This window comes from Tasmannia lanceolata, unplaced genomic scaffold (genome assembly GCF_043159265.1).
Source record: "Tasmannia lanceolata isolate RefF3 unplaced genomic scaffold, GAP_Taslan_0.1 ptg000002l, whole genome shotgun sequence".
NCBI lineage: Eukaryota > Viridiplantae > Streptophyta > Magnoliopsida > Canellales > Winteraceae > Tasmannia > Tasmannia lanceolata.
In genome coordinates this window covers 50,114,088-50,140,898 of record NW_027518679.1, presented here as the reverse complement: position 1 = coordinate 50,140,898, position 26,811 = coordinate 50,114,088, and the positions used below count along the sequence as shown (strand labels likewise).

General features: G+C 38.8%; 2 protein-coding genes across 4 annotated transcripts; both read left to right on the top strand.

Annotated features, from left to right (window-relative positions):
- Window positions 1-335: 335 nt before the first annotated feature.
- Window positions 336-13,111, top strand: LOC143877116 (phospholipase D gamma 1-like). Its single transcript, XM_077378966.1, has 10 exons — window positions 336-2,794; window positions 3,683-3,799; window positions 4,704-4,898; window positions 8,413-8,661; window positions 8,753-8,821; window positions 8,925-9,072; window positions 9,777-9,925; window positions 11,620-11,793; window positions 12,000-12,197; window positions 12,602-13,111. Exons 1-10 carry the CDS (start codon window positions 1,079-1,081, stop codon window positions 12,893-12,895), a joined length of 3,309 nt encoding a protein of 1,102 aa, XP_077235081.1. The 5' UTR covers window positions 336-1,078; the 3' UTR covers window positions 12,896-13,111.
- Window positions 13,112-16,131: 3,020 nt separating this feature from the next.
- Window positions 16,132-25,168, top strand: LOC143877106 (2-oxoglutarate (2OG) and Fe(II)-dependent oxygenase superfamily protein). 3 transcript variants are annotated; one of them, XR_013250557.1, is made up of 6 exons: window positions 16,132-16,289; window positions 17,282-17,529; window positions 20,055-20,241; window positions 20,393-20,544; window positions 23,862-24,063; window positions 24,871-25,168. XR_013250557.1 is itself a non-coding variant. In XM_077378954.1 (5 exons), exons 1-4 carry the CDS (start codon window positions 16,188-16,190, stop codon window positions 20,513-20,515), a joined length of 660 nt encoding a protein of 219 aa, XP_077235069.1. In that variant the 5' UTR covers window positions 16,132-16,187; the 3' UTR covers window positions 20,516-20,544; window positions 23,862-24,070. The 3 variants fall into 3 exon arrangements, 2 of the variants coding, with proteins under 2 accessions (XP_077235069.1, XP_077235059.1); XM_077378954.1 differs by lacking the exon at window positions 24,871-25,168 and having other exon boundaries at window positions 23,862-24,070; XM_077378944.1 differs by lacking the exons at window positions 23,862-24,063; window positions 24,871-25,168 and adding an exon at window positions 20,732-21,224.
- Window positions 25,169-26,811: the final 1,643 nt, after the last annotated feature.

The window sequence follows — 26,811 nt, the reverse complement described above, 5'->3', positions numbered from 1 at the left end:
CTCGGCCTGTACGGGCCGGGTCCGGGTCCAAGCTTAGTGACCCGTAAAATTTTCCAGGTCATTTTACTCGGCCCGTTTGACCCGGCCCGACCAGGCCCGGCCTGCCTGTTTGCCAGTTCTAGGCCCAGACATAGATAGTATGCCCACAAAATATTCTCCATAAGATGATCCTAACCCTCCAATTTTCTGAGGTTTAAAATGGACGGCAGAGATAGGATGATCCTATCTTTTACTGTTCGTACGATGGAAACCGTTAAAACAGAACAACGAAAGAACATTTCTGAAATTTAACCAATGCCCTCTGTTTCTTTCGAATCCATATATTCAAATATTCTCGATTGGGACAGAAATAAGAAAACGCTTTAGGATTTGAAAACTAATGCCCCCATTTTCTTCTGGTAATCCAATTCAATTCTTACCAGACTTTCTTTGTTTTAATCTCTTGTAATTTGAATTATCTTTTTAATCATCAATCCTTAATTAAAATTCTTCCCTTCCTTTTCATATCGATCTCCCTCTGCGTATCTCACACGCGAGATCTCTACACAAAACCCTAGAAATCGGCAAAAACCCTAGAACCCTAACATTTGATCTCTACACAAAGCCCCGATTCAGAACCCTAACATTTGATTTCATATACTGGTTTCTTAAACAATAGAGATATTCGTCGTCTTGTTTGGAATCATAGGAAAGGCTTCAATTTCACAGTAACCCTAGAAAACCAAACAAAGGAATAAATAACCCTTTTTGATTTCTTCTTCTACTGGTTTCGTAAACAGTAGAGATTTATGATATTCTTTGTTTTGGTTCGAAGTTTCTTGTCTTGGGGTATAGGAATGGCTTCAATTTCACAGAAACCCTAGAAAACTAGACAAAGGAATAACCCGTTTCAGCTAGTCGTTGTTTTGTTTGGAAAAGTTCTTGCCTTGGGGTGTAAGAAAGCCTTCAATTTCACAGTAACCCTACAAAACTAAACAAAGGAACAGCCCTTTTGATTTATTCTAATGGTTTTTTGAAACAATAGAGATATTCATTGTTTTCTTTGTCAGTTAAGAAAGGCTTAAATTTCTCAGTAATTATGGAAAACTACAACTCGTATTCATACGATCCCTATTCGTATCCATATCGATATCCCCCTCCAAATCCTGATCCCAGAGCTCCACAGCCGCCCACTCCTCATCTTTATCCTTACAGTTCATCTAATTCCTTTTCCATCCCACAACCATGCCCTCCTTATATGAATCATTCAGGACCATTACAACCTCGTCCTTCTTCGCATTCCGATCCCTTAAAACCTCGTCCTACTTCTCATTCTGGACCACTCTTTTCCCACCTCCCACATCCCTCTCAACCTCCTTACCCGAACCCGAACCCTAACCCTAACCCTAATTCTCATTCATCACTCTATCAGTACCCAATTCCCCATTACCCACCTCCCCCTGTCTACAATTATCCACAGCCGAGTTTACAACACCATGGTAGTTTTCAATACAATTCTTCATATTCTGATCATTACGGTTATCAACCGGGTCCGACGTTACCTGCACCTTACCCTTCTTCACCTTTTTCTTGGATTAATAGTTCTCCCGCTTACCATCATCAAGAAAGCTCGGTGTCTGCCAGTGAGGGAGTGATGTCAAATCATGATGCTATCAGTTCTTCTCCGTCTCTATATCCTCCATTGGACAACCTTTTAGCCAATGTGAGCTTGTCTGATCATAGTCGGCCTAACCACACATCACAGTCGGTTTTGAATTCGTCTCACAGTTTTCATACCCTGAGTCCTCAACACCATCAGAGGCCGGAGATGTATGGATATTCGAACAATTCGTTCTCTGGTCGTATCGAGACTCCTTATACCCCTGGTGGCTCGCAGCATGGCACACAACTCGTGCCATTTCAGCCATCTAAAGCATCCCTGAAGGTGCTTTTGCTACATGGTAGTTTAGACATTTGGATTCTGGAAGCGAACAACCTTCCGAACATGGATATGTTCTCTAAGACATTAAAGGATATGTTTGGGAGAACCTTGACTACAAGCATGAGCAGCAAAATTGATAGCCATTTGCCTCGTCCACATATGACCAGCGATCCCTATGTTTCAATTTCAGTATCCAATGCTGTAATAGGCAGGACATATGTGATCAGTAACAATGAGAACCCTGTTTGGATGCAGCACTTTAACGTGCCAGTTGCACATTATGCTGCGGAAATTCGCTTTATTATCAAGGACAGCGATGTTGTTGGCTCCCAGCTCATAGGGGTTGTAGCAATCCCAGCAGAGAAGATCTACTCTGGACTGAAAGTTGAGGGATCCTTCCCAATCCTCAATACAAGTGGAAAACCTTGTAAACCAGAAGCTGTTTTGAAGCTTTCAGTTCAGTACATACCGATTGAGAGACTGACCATGTTCCACAATGGGGTGGGGTCCGGTCCTAATTACTATGGGGTACGCGGTACATACTTTCCCCTTAGGGAAGGTGGAAAAGTTACACTTTATCAGGATGCCCATGTTCCTGAAGGTTGTCTTCCGGATCTGAGGCTTGATTGTGGAATGCGATATGAGCACGGTAAATGTTGGATTGACATCTTTGAGGCAATTAGCCGGGCCCGTCGTCTAGTTTACATTGCAGGATGGTCGGTGTTCCACAAGGTCCGACTGGTTCGAGATGCAGGTTATGCATTGGATTGCACGCTGGGGGATCTTCTCAAAACCAAGTCACAAGAAGGTGTAAGAGTTTTGCTTCTTGTCTGGGATGACCCTACTTCAAGGAAATTTTGGGTTCTTCAGACGGTAAGGAAACAGCCCTGCATGGAGTCAAATATCTTATCATTGATGATGCTTTCATGTTTGGAGAAAATCTATTTCATCAAATCACCTCATAACACAAGTTTGGGTCTTTATATGATTCCATGTTGATTTATTTGATCAATTCAGTCCCTTGAAGGCTCTTGACCACGAGATATTATGAGTTGCACAAGATTATATTTCAAGTCTCTGCCTTTTATTATAGGGTGAATTTTTTGATGTCTTATCTGGTGTTCTGGACACATTCATTTTCTAAGAGTTCAGAACGGAATCAAGACTCGTCCATTTGAACAGTTACAAAAACACTGGAACATTACAGTAAGGAGAAAAACAGAATGGCATCCAGAGCAGAATTGAAAACTAAGCCTGCAGTCATTTATCTATCTTTTCTTCAAAAAGAAAATGTAACCGTCCTCCCCCCTCCCCCCTCCCCCCTTTTCTCTGTTTTCCTTTCCATTTATTTGGTATCTTTTCCTTGGCAGCAACCTATAAAACCAGCCAGCAAGCTCTATCATAATCCTCCTCCCAGAGACCCCTGAATAACATGTTTTGGAGGCAAAGAACAAATTGAATTTTGTGTTCCTGTATTCTGTGTGTGGTGTGCAGGCCCCTATATTTGTGTTAACATGACTCATATTATGGGCTTGAATATGGGTACGTGGAGTCTTTATGTGAATATTTGCTTAGTATTCCTTTTATAGGATCTCATTTCTTTTCTTTCTACAAATTCTCATGCTGAATCAAGTCTTCTACACGTTATTCTACTATAAAATTTCTTTCCAGGTTGTCTTACACATTACCCTACTGCTATATTTCTTTCAGCTTTGGTATTTGCCTTTCACTAACTTCCTTGTACATTTTAACAATATGCAGGGTGGAGTCATGCAAACACACGATGAGGAAACCCGTCGATTTTTCAAGCATTCCTCGGTGCAAGTGTTGCTTTGTCCCCGGTCAGCTGGAAAGCGTCATAGCTGGGCAAATCAACAGGTTTGACTTAAATGAATGTTTTCTTGTATAACACATGGTTCTTGTTTGAGGCCTACTAGCACAACACAATCTTATCCTCATCTGAAACTTTCATGGGAATGTCTTCAAGGCAAGAAGAAGTGTTCATATTTGAAGATTTATGAAGTTTTTAGAAGTACAATTTTCTTCAGACATGATGGAGGTGCTCTAGTTTGTGATAAATTGTTAAAAGAATAGTTACCACAGGTTAAATCTTTTCGCCTCTAATAAATGGTCAAATGCTTGAGTGGAAAGTATCGAGTTAGAGATCCAACATTATTTTTCATTTCCTTAAGCTTATTGATAATGGTTTAAAATTTCATCTTTCTAGTAATCTATGGAATATTTCTACAAATATATGCATTTTAGGTTCCGCAGCTTCCGCTCTTTTAATTCTTCCAACACTAACTCATATTGATTGGAATATTATAGAGGCATTGCTAGATTTAGTCTTCCTTCTTTTATTGTAGCTAAGAATCTTTTAATTTCTGTGTCATATTTTAGTGTGGCACATGGCATATGTTTTTAATGATTTTGATGTATTATGAAACACATCAAGAGGGCGGGCCTTGGCGCAACGTTAAGGTTGCTCCATTTTTGACCTGGTGGTCACGGGTTCGAGTCACAGAAACAGCCTCTCTGCAAAGCAGGGGTAAGGATGCGTACATCTAGCCCTCTCCAGAGCCCGCAATGGCGAGAGCCTCGTGCACTGGGCCGCCTTTTTTTTAAATGGAGCAAACAGACTCTAAAAAAGCAAGAGTCAGAAATATTGGTTTTATTTTGTATTTTTTGGGTATTCTTCTGTAAAAATTGTATCTCAAACCCCAGAATTTCTTCTTATTCAGACCGTAGCCTGAATTTTGCTTTTGAAATTCTTGGTTATCAGGAAGTTGGGGCAATCTATACCCATCATCAGAAAACTGTGATCGTGGATTCTGGAGCTGGTAATAATAAGAGAAAAATCATAGCTTTCCTCGGCGGACTTGATTTATGTGATGGGCGGTATGATACTCCAAGGCATTCTTTATTTAGGACATTACAAACTGTGCATAAAGATGACTATCACAATCCCACATTTACGGTAATTTTCAACCTTTATTTTCCAAATATTGCTGTAAAGATGTTTGTGCCAGTACTCTTTTCAATCTATCGTAATTCCCTTGAAGCTCATTTGTTGTAATGTTTATGCAAATACAAAAAATGCATGCCACTTAATCTGCCTAAAATGGTTTGCATGCGCTGCCAAATATTGTTCGAATTTATTGAAATTAATTGAAAGCAATTAAAAATTCTTCAGCCCGCAGCTTGTTCTCGCACATAATTCACAAATCTGTGGGACGGGAGGCTAGTTCAAATCTGGTTTGCATTCTTTCTTGCTGCAAATATGGGAACTAGATTTGAAATCAAACAGGGAATTAAAGGGAAAGCATGTAAAAACAAGTGATCAACGATCACAAATAAGCAGCAAAAGTTTTCAATTTTTTAATTCTTAAAACATATCAATAGAATAGCTAAAAGTCCCTCAAAACATTATATATATATATATATATATATATATATATATATATATATATATATATATATATATATCATGACAAGTGATATATCCGCCCCTTTTGAGTACTTGGGACACCCAGCTGCTGCGTACGGGGCAATCAGCCCCATTGAATCCTTCTGACGTGAAGTACATCTGCCCCTCTGTAGTCCTTGATACACTGCTGCGTACGTGGCAATCAGCCCCATTGAATCCTTCTGACGTGAAGTACATCAGCCCCTCTGCAGTCCTTGATACACTGCTGCTGGGTGTCCCAAGTACTCAAAAGGGGCGGATATATCACTTCCCATATATTATATATTAGTTGTATTCTTTAAACAGTCATAAGTGCACTTCTAATCTCAATCCCTCATCTAATCCTAACCCTTCCACATAAACCTCCTTTCAAGACAAGGACTTCAAAACTGAAACTAAAATTAAAACAATCAAAAGTCAAAACTCCAATTTTCTCGTTAATCTTGTCATTGAATGTCGGGTTTATTTGAGGCCTGAAACAATGGAATGTTGAAACTTTGTAGAAATATCGGTTGTAGGCACCAAAGGGATTTTTCAGAACCAGAAAAAAATCACTTAAAATGGATATTCATGCATAATGTTGCGCCCACTTGGAAGATGAAGATGCCTGGACTTGGCTCAACATGAATTTTGAACTTTGTCAGTCCATCTTGGTTGCGTAGAATGTGTCCTTGAGTTTAAATCCTCCTGCACTTTCATCATCTGTTCATCTAATTTGATCGCGTGTTGTGGAAATCTGTTCATGTCCACATAATTAAATATTTAGATTCTCCAATCTAGATTCATTAAAATTGCTATTCAAAAAAGAAAAAACTACTTTTAATGAATTTTCTATTCAAGATCTTTTAGTCTTTAACACTTTTTTCGCCTGCTGATCTGAATCAATGGAAAAAACATCAAATTGCCAACACTAACAATCTTCATTGAATTTTATATTCTCAAAAAAATCTTTCTAGTCCTCATAAAAATTTGAACTTCCGTGAAAAAAAAAAGTTATTTTTTTTTTCAGACATACCATTGCATAGTATATCTGATTGCATAGCTATAACAATTTCTTTAACTCTATTTTTTTCCTAATTTTTCCATAATTGTTTCTTCATATTCCATCAAAGATTGATGAACTATCTCAATCAATGGTTCCAAGCTCCACAAATTTCATGGATGAAAATGACTACTCCACTCTTTTTTCACAGCCTTGGACATAGATATCATATCAACCGCAATTTGCCTCTTGAATATTGTGTAAAAATCCTGGCATCCAAGGTTTTAAATTTCAATTTTGGTTTCAGTTTTGGTTGGCATAGAAATGCAAACATTTTGGTTTTGGATGAAAATCTCAGTGGAAATCTTGTAAAATCACAGGAACACATGGAAACATATGCAAATGATGGAATCTTATGATTGAACTTCAGGAAATGTTAGAATAAGCACAAATACACACTTAGAAACCATCACATAAGCAAGAAAACCATCCTTAATAGCTAAATAACTTTGAACACCTAATGACATATGCTGTTGTGCATGTCTGGACCAATAAAGTGAATTCTAAACTCAAAATGTTTGTGCAATCAAGACTAATGAAATTATAGAACATTATGAACCATGTGGTCTTGGTCCTATGCTACTTAGACATCATATGCATAAGATATTACTCAACTCAACTAAGCCTTTGTCCCAAACTAGTTGGGGTCGGCTATCCTATGCATAAGATAATAAAAAATAAAAATCAATGGTTCAATTTTTGTTGGAAAACATATGTAGGCCTTGATCCCAAGAGATCCCAAGAGTAGAGTGGGGCCCACAATTCTTCAAAGATTCATACTGTTCATTGGTTGGGTCCCGTGATAAATAGGTCCTGCCCCAAAAATCATCCCCATACGATGATCCTAACCCTCTGATTTGAAGAGATTTCTATATGGCGTTGTCCTCCCTCTTAAGATCAGAGGGACTTAGGATCATCCTATGGGGATGATTTTTGGGGCACAGCCTATTTACCATGGTATGTGAACTAATGAAATGTACTCATGTTTTAAAATAATACATGCGTCTAATTGCCTATTTACGATGGAGCCCAAACAAATAAGTGGTTTGGGCCTATTAATACAATCCACACACATGGTCGTATTAATTCATCAAATCATCCATTATGACGGGCCCTTACATGAAAGTCGAGCTATATTTTTGGGTAAAACGATAAGAGACTTTAAAGAAAGCCTTCCGATTCACGGGGTTTTTGGCATCTTCGAGGAGCGTGTGTCGACTTTTGGGAAAAATGGTTGGGAAGAGGAAGGGTTTTCCTCAATAATTATTATGACATAGTTTCAAAACTCCCGTGACATCGTCGACTCCCTTTTAGCTTGGTCGCATTCTTGTGTACACGTTTTGCCCTTTGAAGTCAATAAAAAATCCCTTAACTTTCCCGAGTTATGACCACGTCAACCAAGTACTCAACTATATTGTACCAAGTTGACTAGGATTTTCTTTGACCGCATCTTGACTTGTAACCACGTTTTGAAATAGTGGACTATAGGCGAATGGGTCAACAACATCTTTGGGCTTTCCCATATTTAGCGTTAGGGTTTCCTCGAATTTAGCATTAGGATTTCAACTTGTGGGGAAGATGTCGTGGTAGCCTGGTCAGAAGTGATTGAATCATTCTACCTTGGAAAGAAGTGATTGTATGTCTCTCTTTTGAAGTGATTGAATCTTTTTACCTTGGGAAGAAGTGATTGTTTTCTTTAATAAATCCCTGCCATTAAAAAAAAAAAGCTTTCGTCAATTTAGAGTTGGGGTTTCCTTGAATTTAGCATTAGGATTTCAACTTGTGGTGATGTCGTGGTAGCCTGGTCAGAAGTGATTGAATCATTCTACCTTGGGAAGAAGTGATTGTATGTCTCTCTTTGGGAGTGATTGAATCATTCTACCTTTGGAAGAAGTGATTATTTTCTTTAATAAATCCCTGCCATTCAAAAATAAAAAATAAAAAAATTCCCCCTTTTCTTATTTTGTGCTATTTCTTATATAGGCACCCAATGCCAATTGTCCAAGGGAACCATGGCATGATTTGCACTGTAAGATTGATGGTCCGGCAGCATATGATGTCCTCACCAACTTTGAGGAGCGCTGGTTAAAAGCTTCAAAGCGCCATGGGATTAATAAGTTGAAAAGATCATATGATGATGCACTGCTCAAAATTGAACGAATTCCCGACATCGTTGGGAGGCTTGATGTTCCATGCTTAAACGAGAATGATCCAGAGGCTTGGCATGTGCAGGTAAAATAACATGTTTATCTATTGATGGAGATTCCTTTCACATGATTTTCAAACAAATATGTGTTGATCTTCCCTTCCCCAACAAATCCAGGTTTTCCGTTCAATTGATTCAAATTCAGTGAAAGGATTCCCAAAGGATCCTAAAGACGCCACAAGCAAGGTATGGTAAAAGTGTAATATGCTATTTATGGTTTAATTTTATATGTTTGAAGTCTCCTTGTACTCCATGATACAGTTTATTAACTTCTACAATTTTGTAACAGAACCTCGTTTGTGGAAAAAATGTATTGATTGACATGAGCATACATACAGCTTATGTGAAGGCTATCCGAGCTGCCCAACATTTCATATACATCGAGAATCAATACTTCCTTGGGTCGTCATATAATTGGTCTTCACACAATGACTTAGGTGCGCTATATAACCTACTACAAGTACATATTTTTATAAGGGGACTGATACCCCCCCCTTAACGTTATTCGTTAAGTTTTAAAGGCAAAGAAAAACGTTAAAGGGGGTGAATTTATCCTCAAGTAGTGAACCATTCTCACAGAAACCGTTAAAGGGGGGATTTTATCCGTTTGTGGGGTGTGGGGTGGGGGGGGCGGGGGAGATATCATTACCCTTTTAAAATATAGAAAGCTATCTTGGTGCCTGTTGCTCATTATGTGGAAATAAATACATGTTTGATTAATGAACCATATCAGACATCATCACTCTGAAGATTACATCTAATACCTACTTGTGAGGTTAACTTGCCAATCATGACTAGACATATGAAATTGTAATGGGACTCCTCTATGTATCTTACAAATGGTTGGAAGTTGGAACCACTCTCTTAGGTGTTTTGGCCGTGTGCCCACCCTGATGTTGAAACTTGTTGAGGTAAGCGGTAAGGGCATTTTTTATCTATTGATATCAGGCTAAATATAACTATGATTTCTTTCTCTACTATTCTCGATGATTACTGCATTATTATACTTCAGTATGCTCATCAGAAACTCTAATTGCTGTTCATTTCTTCAACTGGATGTGCATTAGCTACTTTATTAAATTTCAACATTTTGTTATGTTTTTTATTTTTGACTCCATAATTTTATATTTTTATTGTGTAGGTGCTAACAATTTAATACCAATGGAAATTGCTCTAAAAATTGCTAACAAGATCAAAGCAAACGAGAGATTTTCTGCCTATATAGTTATCCCAATGTGGCCCGAGGGTGTTCCAACAGGTCTTCCTACACAAAGGATTCTTTTCTGGCAGGTGATCTTGAACCACCAGTTTTGATCTCGACTTTTGGTTAGGAATTTGGAATTCTTTCAATGTTAGCAACACAATTCATTGAAAGATGCTTCACCATGTCTATAGACTTCAGAATTTGGCGTACTTGTGTCATGATAGCAGGCATCTTGCTAATCTAAACATGTAATTTTCATTCAGAGAGGGGTGAAAGTTCTCTAACTATAACAGATAGAATTTCACATGTGAGGCCCTGATGGAAAGAATCCCTTTAAAGGGTAAAATGTCTTGAAAGTTGGAAGTATGCAGAAAGAATTATTTTTTTCTTTTAGTGCTTTTGATGTGAAAGTGTTTTTTGAGTAGGTAGTGATCCCTTCTCAAACCGATCAATGATTCATGTTTTTTTTCTGGTGATGGTGTTATGGAGGACCTAATGGATATGAGTCCTGGTCTTGACATATATTATACGCTCAGGTGTAAAGATAAGAGTATCTCTAAAAAAATTTGTTATAGATATCAGAAACATTCGATAGAACTTTCATAGAAAAGCAAAATTCATGACAGGGTTTAGAGGCTTAAAACGAGTGCCTGTTGATGAATGGTCTCCTCTAAGCCTATTCCACTCCCTTGATTAAAATCTCTTTTCATTACCTATCTTTACATCTTTCAATTGCATTCACTTCTTGTGATTTATTTTCTAGGCTTTCATGTCTCTTATTATGTGTCTGGGAAAAGAGTAAAAAGTTCTGAAATTCTGTTCGTCTCCAGGGCATTTACTTTTGATTGCTAGCTTTCATCAAGATGGAAAGGAAGAAAATTTACTAAGAATTAATATTAGCAAGAAAATTGGTTCTTTAGGTGAAAGGTTCCATTATGGAGGGTGTATGAATCCTGTTAGCTTTCAGTGGTTTATGTTCAATGGTTTTGTAGAGGAGTATGAACTCCTTAAATTTAGATTGTCTCTAAATTGAAATTTGTATAACAAGTGTGAAACGACCATTTACTCCAAAAGCTTAAGCTGTTAGAGAAGGTGTTATTTATTCTTTTATCCTCACTCCCCCTCACGTGTAGCCCCTCTTTCTTTGGGTTGGCCTACGTGGCACATTTGGCCCCACTTTTGGGTTGACCATTGCATGTGTATTTTTGACATCAATGAGGTTTGAACTCTGGACCTTTGCTCTGATACCATGTTGAGAGAAGAGAGAAGGCAGAAGAATGAGAGAAAATGGTGAGTTAGAGATGGCTCCCCTCACTTATGTATTTATATAAGAAGCAAAGGAGTACAATGACCAAAGTGCCTTTAGCTGGAATGTATATGTCATGCATTCCTAGCTTGTTACATACATCATTTAGTTTAGCTTTGCTCAAGGGTTTGGTAAAAGTATCAGCTAGCTGATCTGCTTCTCGAGTGAAAATGGTGACAGACGCACATGTTGGCTTTTTTGGCAGATTTTGTCTTACTCATTTAATTCATCTGACATGGCTGTCAATTTGTCATCACATGCAAAAACCGGGCGCGAAATGGCTTTCTGCGAAACTGGCTAGCAACTCCCTTCTAATTATCATACCATGTATTTATTTTCAAGTCATCTATTGAGATATTTTGTTGTCACGTGCAAGAATATTTCTCATTGAAGCAATGAAATGAAAAAATATTTTACAGTTTGCATGTATGACTGTACAACATTTGTTTACAGAATTCCTGTTGATTACTACAGTACAAAACAATGCAAATGATGTATGAGACAGTATACAAGGCTTTGGAAGAGGTTGGGCTTGAGAAAACATACGAGCCACAAGATTATTTGAACTTCTTCTGCCTTGGCAATCGTGAGGCTGTGGAGGGAAAAGATGCTTCATATGGAAGAACTACCCCAGCAAACACTCCCCATGTAACTCTTTTGTCCCTCGAGTAAATTTCCTTGCTAGTTTTAAATTCCATTGTTTTCCTTTCATTATTTATTTGGTGGGTAATTCAGAATTAATGCTATAATTCCAATGTTACAACCCTAACATCTTTTTTTTGTTGTTGAGAATGTACAACCCTAACATCTTAAGGACTCCTTTTACAACAAAAAGCATTTTGTTCCTACCATAGGTACTTGCTCAGAAGAATCGGCGCTTCATGATCTATGTTCATTCTAAAGGTATGATAGTGGATGATGAGTATGTGATAATAGGATCTGCAAACATCAACCAACGCTCCTTGGAAGGCAGCAGAGACACTGAAATTGCAATGGGTGCATACCAGCCTCACCATACCTGGGCACAAAAACAATCTAATCCACATGGGCAGGTACACATTTAAGCAATTCAACTCGTAATTTGTGCTCAGATTACTTTAATTAACATCCATATTGCATTGCTAGTATTCTGGTCCCATGCATGGGTGTAAAATGGCAGGTCCCATACCATCAAAACGCCCTTTGGGTGGAGATGGTGGACCCCACCTTATAAAAAACATCAGGGTAAAATGGTGGGCCCCAACCTATAGGTTTGGGTAGAGATGGTGGGATCCACACATCAAAACCTGAGGTGTAAAATGGTGGCCCCCACTTTAATTAACTTCCATATTACATTATATGTTGATTCATGCAGTGAAATTTGAAAATACGATTACGGTCTAAAAACAGTTTTAAAGTCGTTTGTGATTGGATCAATTAGAGTAATAATTTGAACTGAAGTGGGTGCTACCTGTAGATCTATGGCTATAGGATGTCGCTGTGGGCAGAGCACATTGGAGCTGTGGAGGAATGTTTCACCCATCCAGAGAGCCTTGAATGTATGAGGCGGGTTAGAGCGCTCGGAGAGTTGTATTGGAGACAGTTTGCTGCCGACGAGGTAACAGAGATGAAAGGCCACCTCCTGAAGTACCCTGTCAGCGTTGACAGGAAAGGCAAAGTGAAGCCTCTTGCTGGACGTGAAACTTTTCCAGATGTCGGAGGAAACATAGTAGGAACTTCTGTCACTATTCAAGAAAATCTTACCATATGATAAGAAAATCATACCAACTCAGCATTTTGGACATGTGATGCATTTTTCTCACATGCATCTAGTTTTATGTAAAGTTCTTGTTTTTTTGTTACCCGGAAATTATCTAGGAACCTGGGCGCACCTGAAATTTTATTGATGAATAAAAATTGTACAAGACGGGGACATACCACCTTACCTCAAAACCCAAATAAAAGGAATTATGTTAAGTTCCCAGTCTTTTGATTCTTTGTACTCATCTGTTCCTAATTTTTTATATAGGGTAGACATTCAGATAATTTGTACATTTCTATATCTTCAGCTTTTTTCTGTGGTTCATGTCAAGAAAGATATTGAGGGGAATGATCTAGCAGGGGACAGGAGGTCATCAAAACACTGGGTCCACCTTGATCATCAAAATGTGGCCCCACGTTGGGATCTTGGATGGTTCGTGGATCAAAACTCAATCTTGGGAAAATCATACAGATTTTATGAAAACCATGTGCTATGAATCCCTAGTCAATCCTATTTATGATTGGAGCAGTTCACCATTGGATACATTTTTTCCCCTGGCTAACCTTGCTGAGGAACCCTTATGTTTTAGGGGCATTGGACTTTTACCAATGTTTGGGTTACTCGTAGCGGTGCAACTCAGGTCATTTTTTGGAAATTTGGGATGAGCTTTTACCATAAAATTGCGTAGGGTTCAAGTTGATTCCAATTCATTTTTTAGCAAAAGTTTGACCAAACCGACCCAAATTGCACCCCTAGTTTTACTCAAGCCGACATTTTTCACTTGTCCACACCTGCTCAGGTGACTCGGTGACTTGTTATTTCGATGAATCATTTCTTCCAACATAAGAAGATTTTATTAACACTTGTACAAAATCTCACTTATGTCAAATGTTGCTACTAAACAACCTCAGTACCTGAATGATTTTGATGAATGCGTTATTTATATAAGTTGATTTTGATCTTGATCACTCTTGATCCAAACTCCATTATGATCAAGCAATACTGAATGTCCATTTAAAAGCTTAGAGATGGGCGGCAAACATTCAACCAGACTCAAGGACCAAACATGCATCCATCGAATTGTAGGCATAGTTATTATGCATCATTGGAACGAGATTAATGATATTAAAGAGGATGCGTCAATGGAAAGAGATCAAAGATTTTAAAGAAGGATGCGTCAATGGAAATAGAAATTAATAACATTAAAGAGATTGCAATTAAGCCAATCACTCACCTCAACAATTGCAACTCTTAACCTTTCTTTCAACAAGTACATCTATGTCATTCTAGAATAATCATCTACAAAGGTGCCTTGAAGCCAAGAATACTACACACTTAAAGGACCCATCAGGTTGGAGAAACAACTTCTAACCTTCGTTTCAACAAGTATAGGAATAATCTTCTACAGAGGTAACCTAAAGCCAAAAATACTACATGCTTGCCGCAGACCCCATACATCAAAGTGGACGGAAGAAAAGGAGCGTAATTACTCTTATTAACTTAGATCTAAATACGGGCTTTGTGATGTTTCCGAAATTCATAAACTTTACACTCAAAACTAGACATTGACTGAATAGATGGTAACGCTTGCTTCATCTCTTGGGGTGAGGATGAACAAGCCGAAAATGTCATGGAAGTGAAGAAGCATCGTAATGAAGTGTAATTTTGGATTTTGAGAACCTGATTGTGAGTTCAAAACTGATTCTTGGACTCAAAATTATGTCTAATTTTAAGTCCAACAATCAGTTTTGGACTCACAAATTGGTACTCAATATCCAAAGTAAACAGGGCTTAGCTGCAACGGAGGTGAAACAATTGCCTCCTGAAAAAAAAATGAAAAATTTATTACAGTCAATTAAAAATAAGGAGTGCCATTATCAAAACAGGATTATCAAAAAAGCGTAGTGCGGAAATCATCTACCTATACAAAAATATAATTTTTGTAGAGGCAAGGACGCCATTGCACAAAGAGATGGAAAAGGGCACTTGATTGGATCCACGTTATTAAATATACAACCGAATTTACTTTCTCAACTAATTTTAAAAGATTACTTAAAATGACGTGGATCCAATAAATGGCCCTTTTCCTACTCTTTAACTCGAGCCGGGTTTTACCCGACCCGAAAATAACCTGGGTCGGGTTCAGGTTTCATGGGTTTCGGGTCGAGCCGGGTTGAGCATTCAAAAGCCCGCATGAATCTCGGGTCGAGCCGGGTTTGAAGGGGCCCGACCCGGCCCGACCCGAGTTACATAAGTTATAGTATGTACATTTTTTTCTATTGTTAGTTACAAGTTAAAAGTGAAAACCCACATACCCACTGTTATTGTATGTGAGTGTAATTTCTGCTTCTATGAGTTGAGTTGATTCAAGCGTTTGATTCAGCATTGTTTGATTGTAATTACAACATTGTTTGATTACGGCATTGTTTGATTCAAGTGTAATGTGTGTAGTTACATCATTGTTTGATTCAAGTGTAATGTGAGTGTAATTTCTACTTCTATAAGTTGAGTTGCCTTGCCAAACAAGAATTTTTCTTAAAAAATTGCGTCAACGTGAAAAAACCCGACCCGACCTGACCCGACCTGAGATTTATCATGGGTAGGGCCGGGTTTGGGAATCGTGGGTTTTCCAAAAAAAAACCCGACCCGACCCGAGATATTTCTCAGGTAGGGTTGGGTTCTCCAAAACCCGACCCGCCCGACCCGAGTTGCAGCCCTACTCTTTATACAAGGGCACCCTCATCTATCATTCCTCATTTCTATATGGATGGCTGGGAAAAGAATACAGTGGGGCCCATTATTAGGTGATCGAAACCATTCATTTAACAGTGGGCAATCCAAGCGACCCCAATATAAGTGCAACTTGGGCCGGGTTGAGGCCAGCCTGAACCCAACTCGAGGAACCATTTACTCAACCTGATCCAAGTTCTGACTCGATGAGGTTCAACCCGACCCAACCCAACCCGAGGAATCCTTTTTTCCAACTCGAACCTGATCTGACCCAACCCCAGCTTTTAAGCTTAATAAAAACTTAAAAAAAATGATAAAAAATGTCGGGTTTCACTTGGGTCTGGTTGCCCAAGCCCTCAACCGAACACGACCCGAACTCAACCCGGGTTTGGAAAACCCAACCCGAGCCCGAGCCCGAGCCCCAAAGATACCCAACCCGACCCGACCCGACTTTTTTTGGGCTTGTCCCTATAGACTCATATGCCCCAATCAATGGTTTTGCCCAATTTTCCTTTTGCTGGGGAAGAAAGTAAGCAATTTAATTGGTTTTGGGGAGAGAGGGAGAGAAGGAATGACGAGCAAACGAGAGAGTAATAAATCTTCAAAGTGGCCTCTCATAAAACCCAAACGAGATCTCCAGATAACGCCTCTCAAAGACACTCATCTTTTCACGGTAAGAAATTATGCTTCTTGAATCATATTGTCTATGTTTCTAGGGTTTCTGTTAGATATAAATTTATTTTTTCTTGTGTAAGCAATTGAATCGTTATAAAGAACTTCAGATGACCAGGAACATGGATTGTTCTATTTACCCATCTGATCCAACAATTTTGTTTACCATATTTGCCTTTCATTAGGTCAAAAATTCATATATATTTTTTTGGTTTAATGATGAATTTCTTTGGACTATATACCATGGCTAAATGCTAACAGAGCATACAAAGCTAACAGAGCTAAATGTGCTTAGGTTTCCGTTGTGGAGACGGAAAGGCGAATGTGAGTCGTTGGTTCTTTCTTTTCTTCTTCTCCATTTCATTCTCTCAATCCAAGAAAAAAGGCCTCTTTCTCCCAACTTGTCCACCATTTTTCAACCCTTTAGAATGCCTGGACTCAAGAACACCACAACTCATGTGTGTGGTATGTGCAAGCTTGTGGTAAATTTTCAAAAAGTTTATGAACACAACAATACAAAGACATATACATAATAAGAAATTACTAAAATATTAAATCAATTGTATAACCGACTTTAGTTGGGATGCCGTCGTGCCGATCACTCGGTTGCAAGGAAGACTCGTGGAACTGTTCGCATGAATAAGAGGGTACGTGAAAAGTTTGAAATTGGCTAGACATGCCATATGTATGTAAGCTGGTATAGATACCCTTAAAATTGGACATCGCATGTTTTCAACCATGTCAGTTTTCCCAACATTTATAAAAGTAGAAGTAAATCAAATTAGAGCGAAGAACATGATGCAGAATGCCTAAATTTTTGGGTACCCATATGAAGCCCCAACACATGCGAATCCCTACGCCAATTTTACTTTTTTTTTTGGTGGGTCACTAATTTTACTTTAGAGACTGCTGTTTTGGGCAAGTTACTTAGTTGCCTTATATGCATGACATTTTCACTTGTCTCACCATTGTCACCTTGTTTAAGATTTCCAGGTGCAAAATTTCTTTACTTCCACAGAATCAAAGGCTTTTATCGAAGCTGCGGAATCCCTTGGTTTTGTCCATCAGGGAAGTCTTGGTCCCACAAAAGGAGAAGCTTATCGAGACAATGATCGCATATCCGTGAATGACCCAGTTCTTGCTCAAGGTATCTGGGAATCTGGCCTTAAAAAAATATTCGTTGATATTAAAGTTCGAGGAAAGGTAGCTGTTGGTTTGAATCCAAATATTAGATTCTACAGGTACTAGTTCTCTTTTTGACACCCTATTTATAAACTCCTCTCCTTTTTGTTTCACAGGATATCTAACTAAATTGTGCTATAATCATACATTTTAACTATATTATAATACTTGTTACCACAGCTTGGGTCTACCATGAATCTTATTTAAACTACTTCGTTCGAATCTCTTTCTTCAACTCTCAAATTCCTTCCAGTTTGTCCAGTGAAAAATGATAGCCTCTCGTTTCTTATTATGTACACCAAATTAGGCATATGTATCCCTTCTGTTTGGCATTCATGAGCTATTTTATACACAGATACGGACACAGACACAGGAACAGAGATACGACTCAGTATTTTTCTAAATTTATGTGAATCCAACTTTAATACTAATTTGATGCAAACCTAGGGTTTGTGGATCATTTTCTAGGAATTTTGAAGCTTAAAATAGTTTCTAATTCATATTGTTTTTTTTTCTGAATGGCAGTTTCTAATTTATATTATTAGCAGCATACATTCCCAAATCAAATAAACGGCATATGATAATAAAAAACATCTAGAATTTTCATAAAGATCCAAAGCTTTAAAATTAATTCATCAATAGAATTCGACTCATTCATGTAAAGTTCAACAATAAATTCTAGAAAAATCAGCTAATTAATCATAGAATTCATGTCTCAATGTATCTCTATCAAGCAAATCAGATATACTGAAATAATGTCTAACTATAGCCAAAAAGGTACCTAGCAATATATAGGAATAACGGGGTTGATAGGTTCAGGGTATGATACAGTTCAACAATAAATTCTAGAAAAATCAGCTAATTAATCATAGAATTCATGTCTCAATGTATCTCTATCAAGCAAATCAGATATACTGAAATAATGTCTAACTATAGCCAAAAAGGTACCTAGCAATATATAGGAATAACGGGGTTGATAGGTTCAGGGTATGATACAAGGGTGATAGGGGAAAAATTAGGATTAAGGTTGAGGAGAATGCTTCAAAAAGGGAATATGGGTAGGCTAAGGGGAAAAAATGATGGATCCATACCTGTGATGATGACGTATCGGGGCTGGGCCTCGGGCATCTTCATGCTGCAGGTGGTCTCGAGGAGGGGAAAGAGAGATGGCTAGAGTACAGATGAAAATGGGCTGACAAAGGTAGGAAGAATCAAGATAAAGAAAAGGGAAAATCAAGATCAAGGAAGAGAAAATATGTTTTTGTGTGTGTGTGTGGGTGGGCGGCGGGGGTGGCGGCGTAGGGGGTATAAGGACTGCAAAGAATGGGACAAAGAACAAAGAGAGGGAGTGCGATGGAAGAATGGAAGAAGGGAGGGAGATGGTGAAATGGATGGTGGAAGATGAGGGGAGAAGCGAGCAAGTGGAATGGTGAATTGAGGGAAGGAGAGTGTTTTTTTTTTAATGATGAGAGGAAGGAGAGTGATTGGCGGGGTGAGATGAGGGACAGAGAGAGAAGTCGATTAGGTGAGAAGAGGGAATGGATGTGAGATGTCGATCCAAGGGTGGGGGTTTCTTTCATGTTTTCTAACCTTCGGGAGAGAGGGGGGAGTGGGTGTATGTATATATGTGACTTTGTTGAAGCGGTGATAAGGAAAGTGGTCCATGCTAAAGGGTTATAAAAAGTGGGATTAAGTGGGCAGGCCTAAAAAAATTATAAAAGAGGGTGATAAGTGGGCCATGGGAAAAGGGCATCGTGGGTCAAATGTTGATGTGGACATTTCTCATATCTAGTCTAGATAAAATGCTAATAAATCAAATAAAATAAAATGCCTAAAAGAAAATAACACATTTCCAACAGTCCAGTAGGGGGAAAAGGAAGAAAATTAAATCTAATGGCCCGGATAATTGAATCACATCAAAATATAGTTCACAGATGCAGATACAGGTATCCCATGCCTGGAGATAAGACACAAGACATCTATAAATAAAATATCATTAATCTTGATTTAACTTAGATAATGAAATTAGCAATAAATTTTAAGTTGTCAGTAAAAAAATAAATTTAAAATAGCATTTTTAAGACACGCACATTCAAAATTATAATTGCAAATATAAGGCACTAACAAGAAAGCAACATGATTGTTAATTCAAATAGAGACTCACATGCTTTGAGCAAGATAATTATTTGACCAACAGAAGTATCCACAAGTATCGATAGGTAATTCGACTAGAGAGGCATATGCTTGGAACAAGATAATTATTTGACCAACAGAAGTATCCATACGTATCTGTGAAGTATCATGTCATGTCTTACATGGTACATTGGGCCTCGAGAAGTATCTGGGCATCATAGTTTACAATTTTGCAGAAACTGAAATTCATGCTCTTCTACTCAACAGCTCGAGCTGCATTATCCGATGCATTCGTATTGTTTTCAGTCTTGCATATGTAATGAATCTAGAATAGCTCCTGTTAGGTTGTAGCAATACAGAGCTCATAAATGGACCATGAACAAGTGTTCCTCCTGGTATGTTTGGTTTAAATTTTCTGTTACTTGTTATGATTGTTCTTTTGATTTTTCAGGTACAAGGTTGGCCAGCGCTTTGGGCGGCATATTGATGAAAGCACTGATCTTGGAGACGGACATAAGACGCACTATACATTATTAATATATCTATCTGGCAGTTTAAGATCCAAAGGTAGCAATGATATGAGTCTAGTCGGAGGGGAGACCGTCTTTTACGATTCCAGAAGAGGGGTTGTTGCTGAGGTGATTTTTATTTTCTTGGATATCATTATGGACATATCATTCATTTGTATTCTTTTTGTCCTTTTGGAACTACCCATTACTGATTGTGAAGAGTTGAATTGTGGAGAAAAGGATTGGGAATTTCTGTTCTGACTGCTAATGATTTCCATAGGTTGCTCCTATTGAAGGAATGGCTCTCCTTCACATTCATGGGGATAAATGCTTACTTCACGAAGCTCGCACTGTTACGAAAAATGTCAAATATGTCTTACGTTCGGATGTAGTTTTTGCTTGATTCCATCAGGGTTTGTCACTCATACAAATGTAAGTTCTTCACTTCAGGCATGCCAGCTTTTATTTCTGATCCAGTTTTCTGATTTTATCATTCCGTCTTCTCCTCTCCTTTCATATGAATATCTCTACTCAATAATAAACACATCTAGCCACCATGGTTTTCTATTCTCCTAGATTCTGCTCGAAATTCTTTATATGGATGGCCTCTCACATGCAGGTGGAAGTTTTTGACTCAAATGCATGTACCGACAGACACAGTTTTGAAACACACCCAGAACAGAATGTCGCTTGAATGTAACCATTTTATGAGGAATGTTAATTAAGGGTCTTTACTGACTATGTTACACGCTTTCTTTCGAATGTGCAAAGCACCCGTGTGCCGTGTCCCACTACTGTGCAGTTACCTCATGTTTTGAGTTTTATCCATCCTAATATTAAGATTTTTTATATGATAATAAAACATTATATTTACTTCGCCCGTTAAAACTTTTAGTATATTATTTGTTGTAATTAAAATTTAAGAATTGATTAAAATATTTTGGTGAATCCGTGCATCTTTCTTTTTGAGGTTTGCCGAATCTGACACTTGATACCCGTGTCGTAGACAATTGTAACCATACTGATGCAACATAGTTTACTGATGGTGCTGGAACTCTTACTAAAATGCTCTGGTATGTTTTGTTTTTAGGATGAGAACTTTTGGGTTTGCAGTTGTGTTTTTTCTTGGTTGGACCTTCTGTTAAATTTTAGTTGCTTTAGGACCTCTTTGGATGCCATAAAAATTCGCCCTTATTTGACATAAAATTATTTCATATAGAGTAACCAAAGGAGGATTCCTTGCCATCAAAATTCGCCCTTTGGACTGCTGGAATCTTTTTCTTACCCCGTTTTTCTTACTGTTTTTAGGAGAATCGGAATAGGAATTGGAATATGATATTGATTCTGGTTCCTGTTTCCGGCAATCCAAATGCTGATGGACGATCTCAACTACTTGATCAAAATTTCGTGCACAGTTGTGGTACAATAGTAGATGAATGCCACTGATTAAAAAAAAAAGGGCGGCCCAGTGCGAGGCTCCCGCCATTGCGGGATCTGGAAGGGTTAGATGTACGCACCTTATTCCTACTTTGCAGAGAGGCTGTTTCCATGACTCGAACCCGTGACCATAAGGTCACAATGAAGCAACTTTCGTTAGAGTTAGAGCAATGTATCAGATGTGTCCACTCGTAAATGGGGTCCACCCACATGGCTCTCATCTTACATGTGGACGGGCTACATAGTAGCAAAATGTTACCACCCTATCAAATAAAAGTTGCAGCCATTAAATGGATAAATAAATACACGCTCTTCTTATAGGTGTACATACATGTGCAAGTAAGGTTGCAACATGGGCCATGTTATACCCGGCCTGAGAATAACCTAGGTCAGATTTAGAATCATGGGTCTTTGGTTGGGTCGGGTTTCACGTTGAAAATATAGATCCAATCTCGCGTCAGGTCGGGTTTAGAGGGAAAAAAAACCCCAAACTTGAAACCCGGCTTGACTCCTATAGGTGTACTATGAATTTCTTAAATATCTGTTGAATAACAACGACTCAACTCAACTCAACTCAACTAAGCCTTTCTTCCAAACTAGTGGGGATCGGCTAATGAATCCTTTAGAAAATTTTCATGAAGATGGTGAAAGGGTATACCTGGCTCAAATTGACTAAGTCTAATTTTGACACTAGTTGGGTTCATCTACGTGGATCATTTTTTTCCATTCTCTCCTATCCAAGGTCATGTTCTTTGTTATGTTCCTAACCATCAAGTCTTTCCTCAAGTTTCTACTCAAGTTATTTTCGGTTTGCCCGTACCTCTTTTTACTCCATCAACTTAGCACGAGTCAATTCTTCTCACTGGAGCATCCAAAGGCCTACGTTGGATATGCCCACACCATCTTAAGCGGTGCTCTCTCATCTTCTTCTCAATTGGTGCCATCCCCACCTTTTTACGGATGTCTTCATTTTTAATTCTATCTAACCTTGTGTAGCCGCACATCCATCTAAGCATTCACATCTCCACTACACTCATCTCATACACATGCTACTTCATCATGGCCCAACATTCTGAGCCGTATAGCATGGCTGGCCTCACAACTATCTTCTAAAACTTTCCCTTCAAGTTGGTAGGTATTTTAAGGTCATAGCATGCTTCCACTTCAACTAACCTGCTCTTATTATGTGGTTAAAATCCTCTTCAATCTTTCCTTCCTTATGTAGGATTGAACCAAGATAGCAAAATATATCCCTCTTATGTACCTCTTGTCCAGTCATATTTACTACATCCTCACCCCACGCCCTTACATTATTAAAGTTGCACTCCATATACTCTGTCTTAATCCTACTCAGTCTAAAACCTTTGGATTCCAAAGTAGTTATCCATAACTCTAACTTAGCATTAACTCTTGCTTTGGTTTCGTCAATTACTACTATGTCATCTGCAAATAACATACACCATGCCACCTCGTTCTTGATACCCGCCGTAAGTTCATCAATAACTAGCATAAAAAGATAAGGGCTTACGGCTGATCCTTGGTGTAGTCCTATGGAAACTCACTAGACGTGCCATCTGTAGTTCTAGTTACTGCTCCATTGTACATATCCTTAATCATATCAATATATTTAGTAGGCACTTTTTTCCTCTAAATATCTGTTGAATAACATGAATTTTTTTTGGTATATTGATATAATTGTTTGCATTGAGGTGATGTGGTCTGTGAAGTAAAAAAGTAGTTTCCTTCTCAAATTTAAGTACTTGGTGAATTAATTTTTGAAAAATTTGGTGTAAGATTGGATGTTTTCTATAATATTTGAAATTACCAATTATCCTAATGTCAACATTAAAAACCCAACCCGAGAAACTAACTCATGTAGGGTCAGGTTTATAAATTTTTGGTTTTCTAAAAACTCGACCCGCCCAACCTGAGTTGCAACCCTAAGGGGCAGTTTGGATACATGGATTTTAGAATCGTGGATTTCCTCAAAATCGTAGTTGGGAGACGAGAGAAGGAGACCTACTGCTTCACTTCTCTCTAGAATCTTGGATTTTAAGTAGAAATCCAGGTTTTAGAAATCTCTCCCACATCCTGAGATTTCTAAAACCTGGAAACATGGGATGATCTCCTGCTCTCTTGCTAACAGAAAGAAGGGTGAGTAAACTAAAAACGACGGCTGGTCTCCTTCTTCTCTCGTCTCCCAACTACGATTTGGAGGAAATCCAAGATTCTAAATCCGCGTATCCAAACGGCCCCTAAAGGAAGGTATTGGAGTTGTTTTAGGAATATTGACATCATATACTCTTTTGCAGGCCTAATCCATAACATCCAATTCATAGAAGTGGAGGTTCAAGCTCTCCAACAAGGATTGACCATGTTCATCAGCGAGATGGAGGGTAGTTTGGAAGTTGATAATGATTCCTCTTCTAACACAGTTTTGTGGGCTAAAGGGATTTGGGACAGGCCATGGATACTAGCTAATCTCGGGATTAAAGATTTGAGTATGCGATTTGGGTATGCACCGTACTTTCTCTTTGTCTTTCATTCCTAGAAGCACCAAAGATTTGGCTGGCCGTCTAGCCAAACTAGGAGCATCTAGTACCTCATATATTATGGGAGAATCTTTACCGAGTGCACAGCAATCATTTCTATATTTCTAAATAAAATTATTATTTTTCAAAAACAAATTAACAATGCCCCCGTAAAAAGTAGGAATGGACTTCACTTTATATATTATAGATAGCGAAAAGTGTTCAAGTGCAGGGAGCTCCCTGCGCTTAAGTGGCTTAAAAACCAACTGATTGATCACCGATTGGTCCGTATAGAGGATCACCGATTGGTCCGTATAGAGGGTCCACCTTTGCGGGGTCCACAAAAAGTGACCAATCGGTGGCTTTTTAAGCCACTTAAGCGCAAGCTTCCCTGCGCAGCTGCGCAGGAACACTTTCCTCTTATAGATAAATAGATAGTATACACTACGCCCATTTTGTTTGTCATTTTCAGGAAGAAAATAAACAAAAAAAAAGTAGATGAAAAATGCTAGGAAAGTGTAGAAATAATTTTCCATGAGACTTTACAAGGAAGTCTTCATGAACTTTCTATATTGTAAGAACATCTGTCTTCTTCTTGAGCATAGAAATTATAACTAAGCCCCTCCTTTTACATAATCTCAAAAAATAACTTCACCTTTGGTAATGGTAACTACCATCATTTTTCGCCCTTGAAAAATGACCAAGCCAACTATGAGCTAGAAAATTAAGAAAAAAAAAAAAAAACAATATTCCAAGTGCATATATGGATAAGATACCTGGTTTGTTGTAGCGGCAATGATTCCGATCGGGAGGGTGAAGAAAAGGCCAATGGCGCACGCTAGCATAATGCCCCACCATGGCAATTGAAGCTGGTCATTGTAGTACTCACAAAAGAATATAGCGGAGACAATGTTCGTGCCAAGGATCCACATGAACCAAGACTCTGGAACTTGCTTGTACTTGCTCATAAGGCTCATGTGAACATCCATTTTCCTGTCTTGGGAGGCTGATTTGCTCAACATCCAAATTTCACTGTGAAAATGCGAGTGAATTTAATGAGATTTATCCATGTGAATCCTTTAGTGTCAGTTGCGACCAATTAGGCATTCCATATATTCGCACTAAATAAATTTTGCTTGTTTCTTTGTAAAGGGATAAATGGGGTTTTCTTTCTTTCCTCTTCTTGGACAAGAGGCAAGGTTTTATGTCCTCCCGTAACTAATATTTTCCTATCAATAAAATTTAAGATGCCACCCCGGGTTGCTGGATAAATTCCAGGTTTTTAAAAAAAAATCCTTTAGGGCCCGTTTGGATGCTGAGAAGATTTTGATTTGGATTTCTCACATTTGCAGCCCTTTTTGCATTGTAATTTGGATCGGATCAAATTCTTGGATTTCTAATTCATCAGCTGACAGTGAAAAAAAAACAGATTTCTAAGTTTGCTGTGGAAATAAAAAATTGGAAATCCACAGATCTGGCAGTTTCCTTCACCCTCTTTGCACCTCAACCCCTCCCCTCCACTAGGAAGTACCCCCTTCCCCCTCTGTCTCCCTCTACATGAGCTGCCGGATCTATTCATTCTGTATTCAAAACTCAATTCCAAATCCAAATACAAAATGGGAGGTATCCAAACGGGCCCTTAGTGTTCATTTGATTACAAGGATTAGGGGCTGAAGTCGGAATCTGATACCAATAATCCAGCCAATTCCGGCATTTGTTTCCAAAAAAAGGACAAAATTAAGAGGGGAAGGGGGTGTTGGAAAAAACTTGGGTTGGGTCAGGTTGAACTCGGGTCGGGTTGGAAAAACGGGTTCCTCGGGTCGGGTCGGGTCATCCGCAACCCGACCCTAGTTGCACCCCTAGTGTTGTACTGGTTGTGAAGCCACAACCAGTAAAAAAGGATGAATTCATCTTTATAGGGGGTGAATTTATCACTGCCCTTTTTGTTTTCCTTATTTTTCAACCACTTAAGCACCATATCCTCATCCATACCCTCTCAAATCTCTCCCCTGCCACTCTCCCAAACCCTCTCTCAACAGTTGGTAAGCCAATTTTCCATGAAAAAAAATTCATGTTGCCAAACATGGCAGTAAAATAGGAATTTTGAATCATACCTTCCATGGAAGAGGAAGACATGGACCACTGTGGCGGTGAGTGTGGCGAAGCCAACGCCATAAGTCATTGCAAAAGAGGTGCTAAGATAAAGAGGTCCGACCCTCTCGTAGGCATCAACGTCAAGGTGGAATTTAGAGTCGATGATGCTAGAAATGTTGTATTTATGTCCCGAAGATGTGTAGAGCCTACTGGAGAATATAGGGAAGGCCTTGGCCTTGTATATGTTGAGCCAATAAGTGATAGGTGTTAAGATGTAAATGATGAAGACATATCCTACGGCAATATTGGCTGTGGCAAACCACGGGCTAGCGAGCGGGCTTCCGAGGTAGGATGTGATAGTGGACCAATCGAGCCCAACGGCCCCAAGCCCAAGCCCACTGAGTCCTGACCCAAGTTGTTCGGCTAGGATAGAGTGTGGGAAGGTCCAACATACCCATGAGAGGGATGTTAGCATGGGAAAGAGGTAGCCAGGGAAGACATAGTAGGCAAAGCTGCAGATGAATGTGATTAGAAAGAATTGGTTCCTTGTCATTCCACCCTTTGGCCTTCCTTCCTTTTCATGTAACGCCCTGCAATTCTTATATTAGTCAGTGTATATAACAGCAGAAACAAAAGA

What these genes read in the sequence shown, in the direction of transcription:
- LOC143877116 (XM_077378966.1), top strand. Translation starts at nt 1,079, where the DNA reads ATGGAAAACTACAACTCGTATTCATACGATCCCTATTCGTATCCATAT. An exon ending in ATCACAATCCCACATTTACG is followed by an intron (nt 4,899 to 8,412) that starts GTAATTTTCAAC and finishes TTTCTTATATAG; the next exon opens with GCACCCAATGCCAATTGTCC. An exon ending in CAGAGGCTTGGCATGTGCAG is followed by an intron (nt 8,662 to 8,752) that starts GTAAAATAACAT and finishes CAACAAATCCAG; the next exon opens with GTTTTCCGTTCAATTGATTC.
- LOC143877106 (XM_077378954.1), top strand. Translation starts at nt 16,188, where the DNA reads ATGACGAGCAAACGAGAGAGTAATAAATCTTCAAAGTGGCCTCTCATA. An exon ending in AAGACACTCATCTTTTCACG is followed by an intron (nt 16,290 to 17,281) that starts GTAAGAAATTAT and finishes TAAGATTTCCAG; the next exon opens with GTGCAAAATTTCTTTACTTC. An exon ending in GAAGAGGGGTTGTTGCTGAG is followed by an intron (nt 20,242 to 20,392) that starts GTGATTTTTATT and finishes TGATTTCCATAG; the next exon opens with GTTGCTCCTATTGAAGGAAT.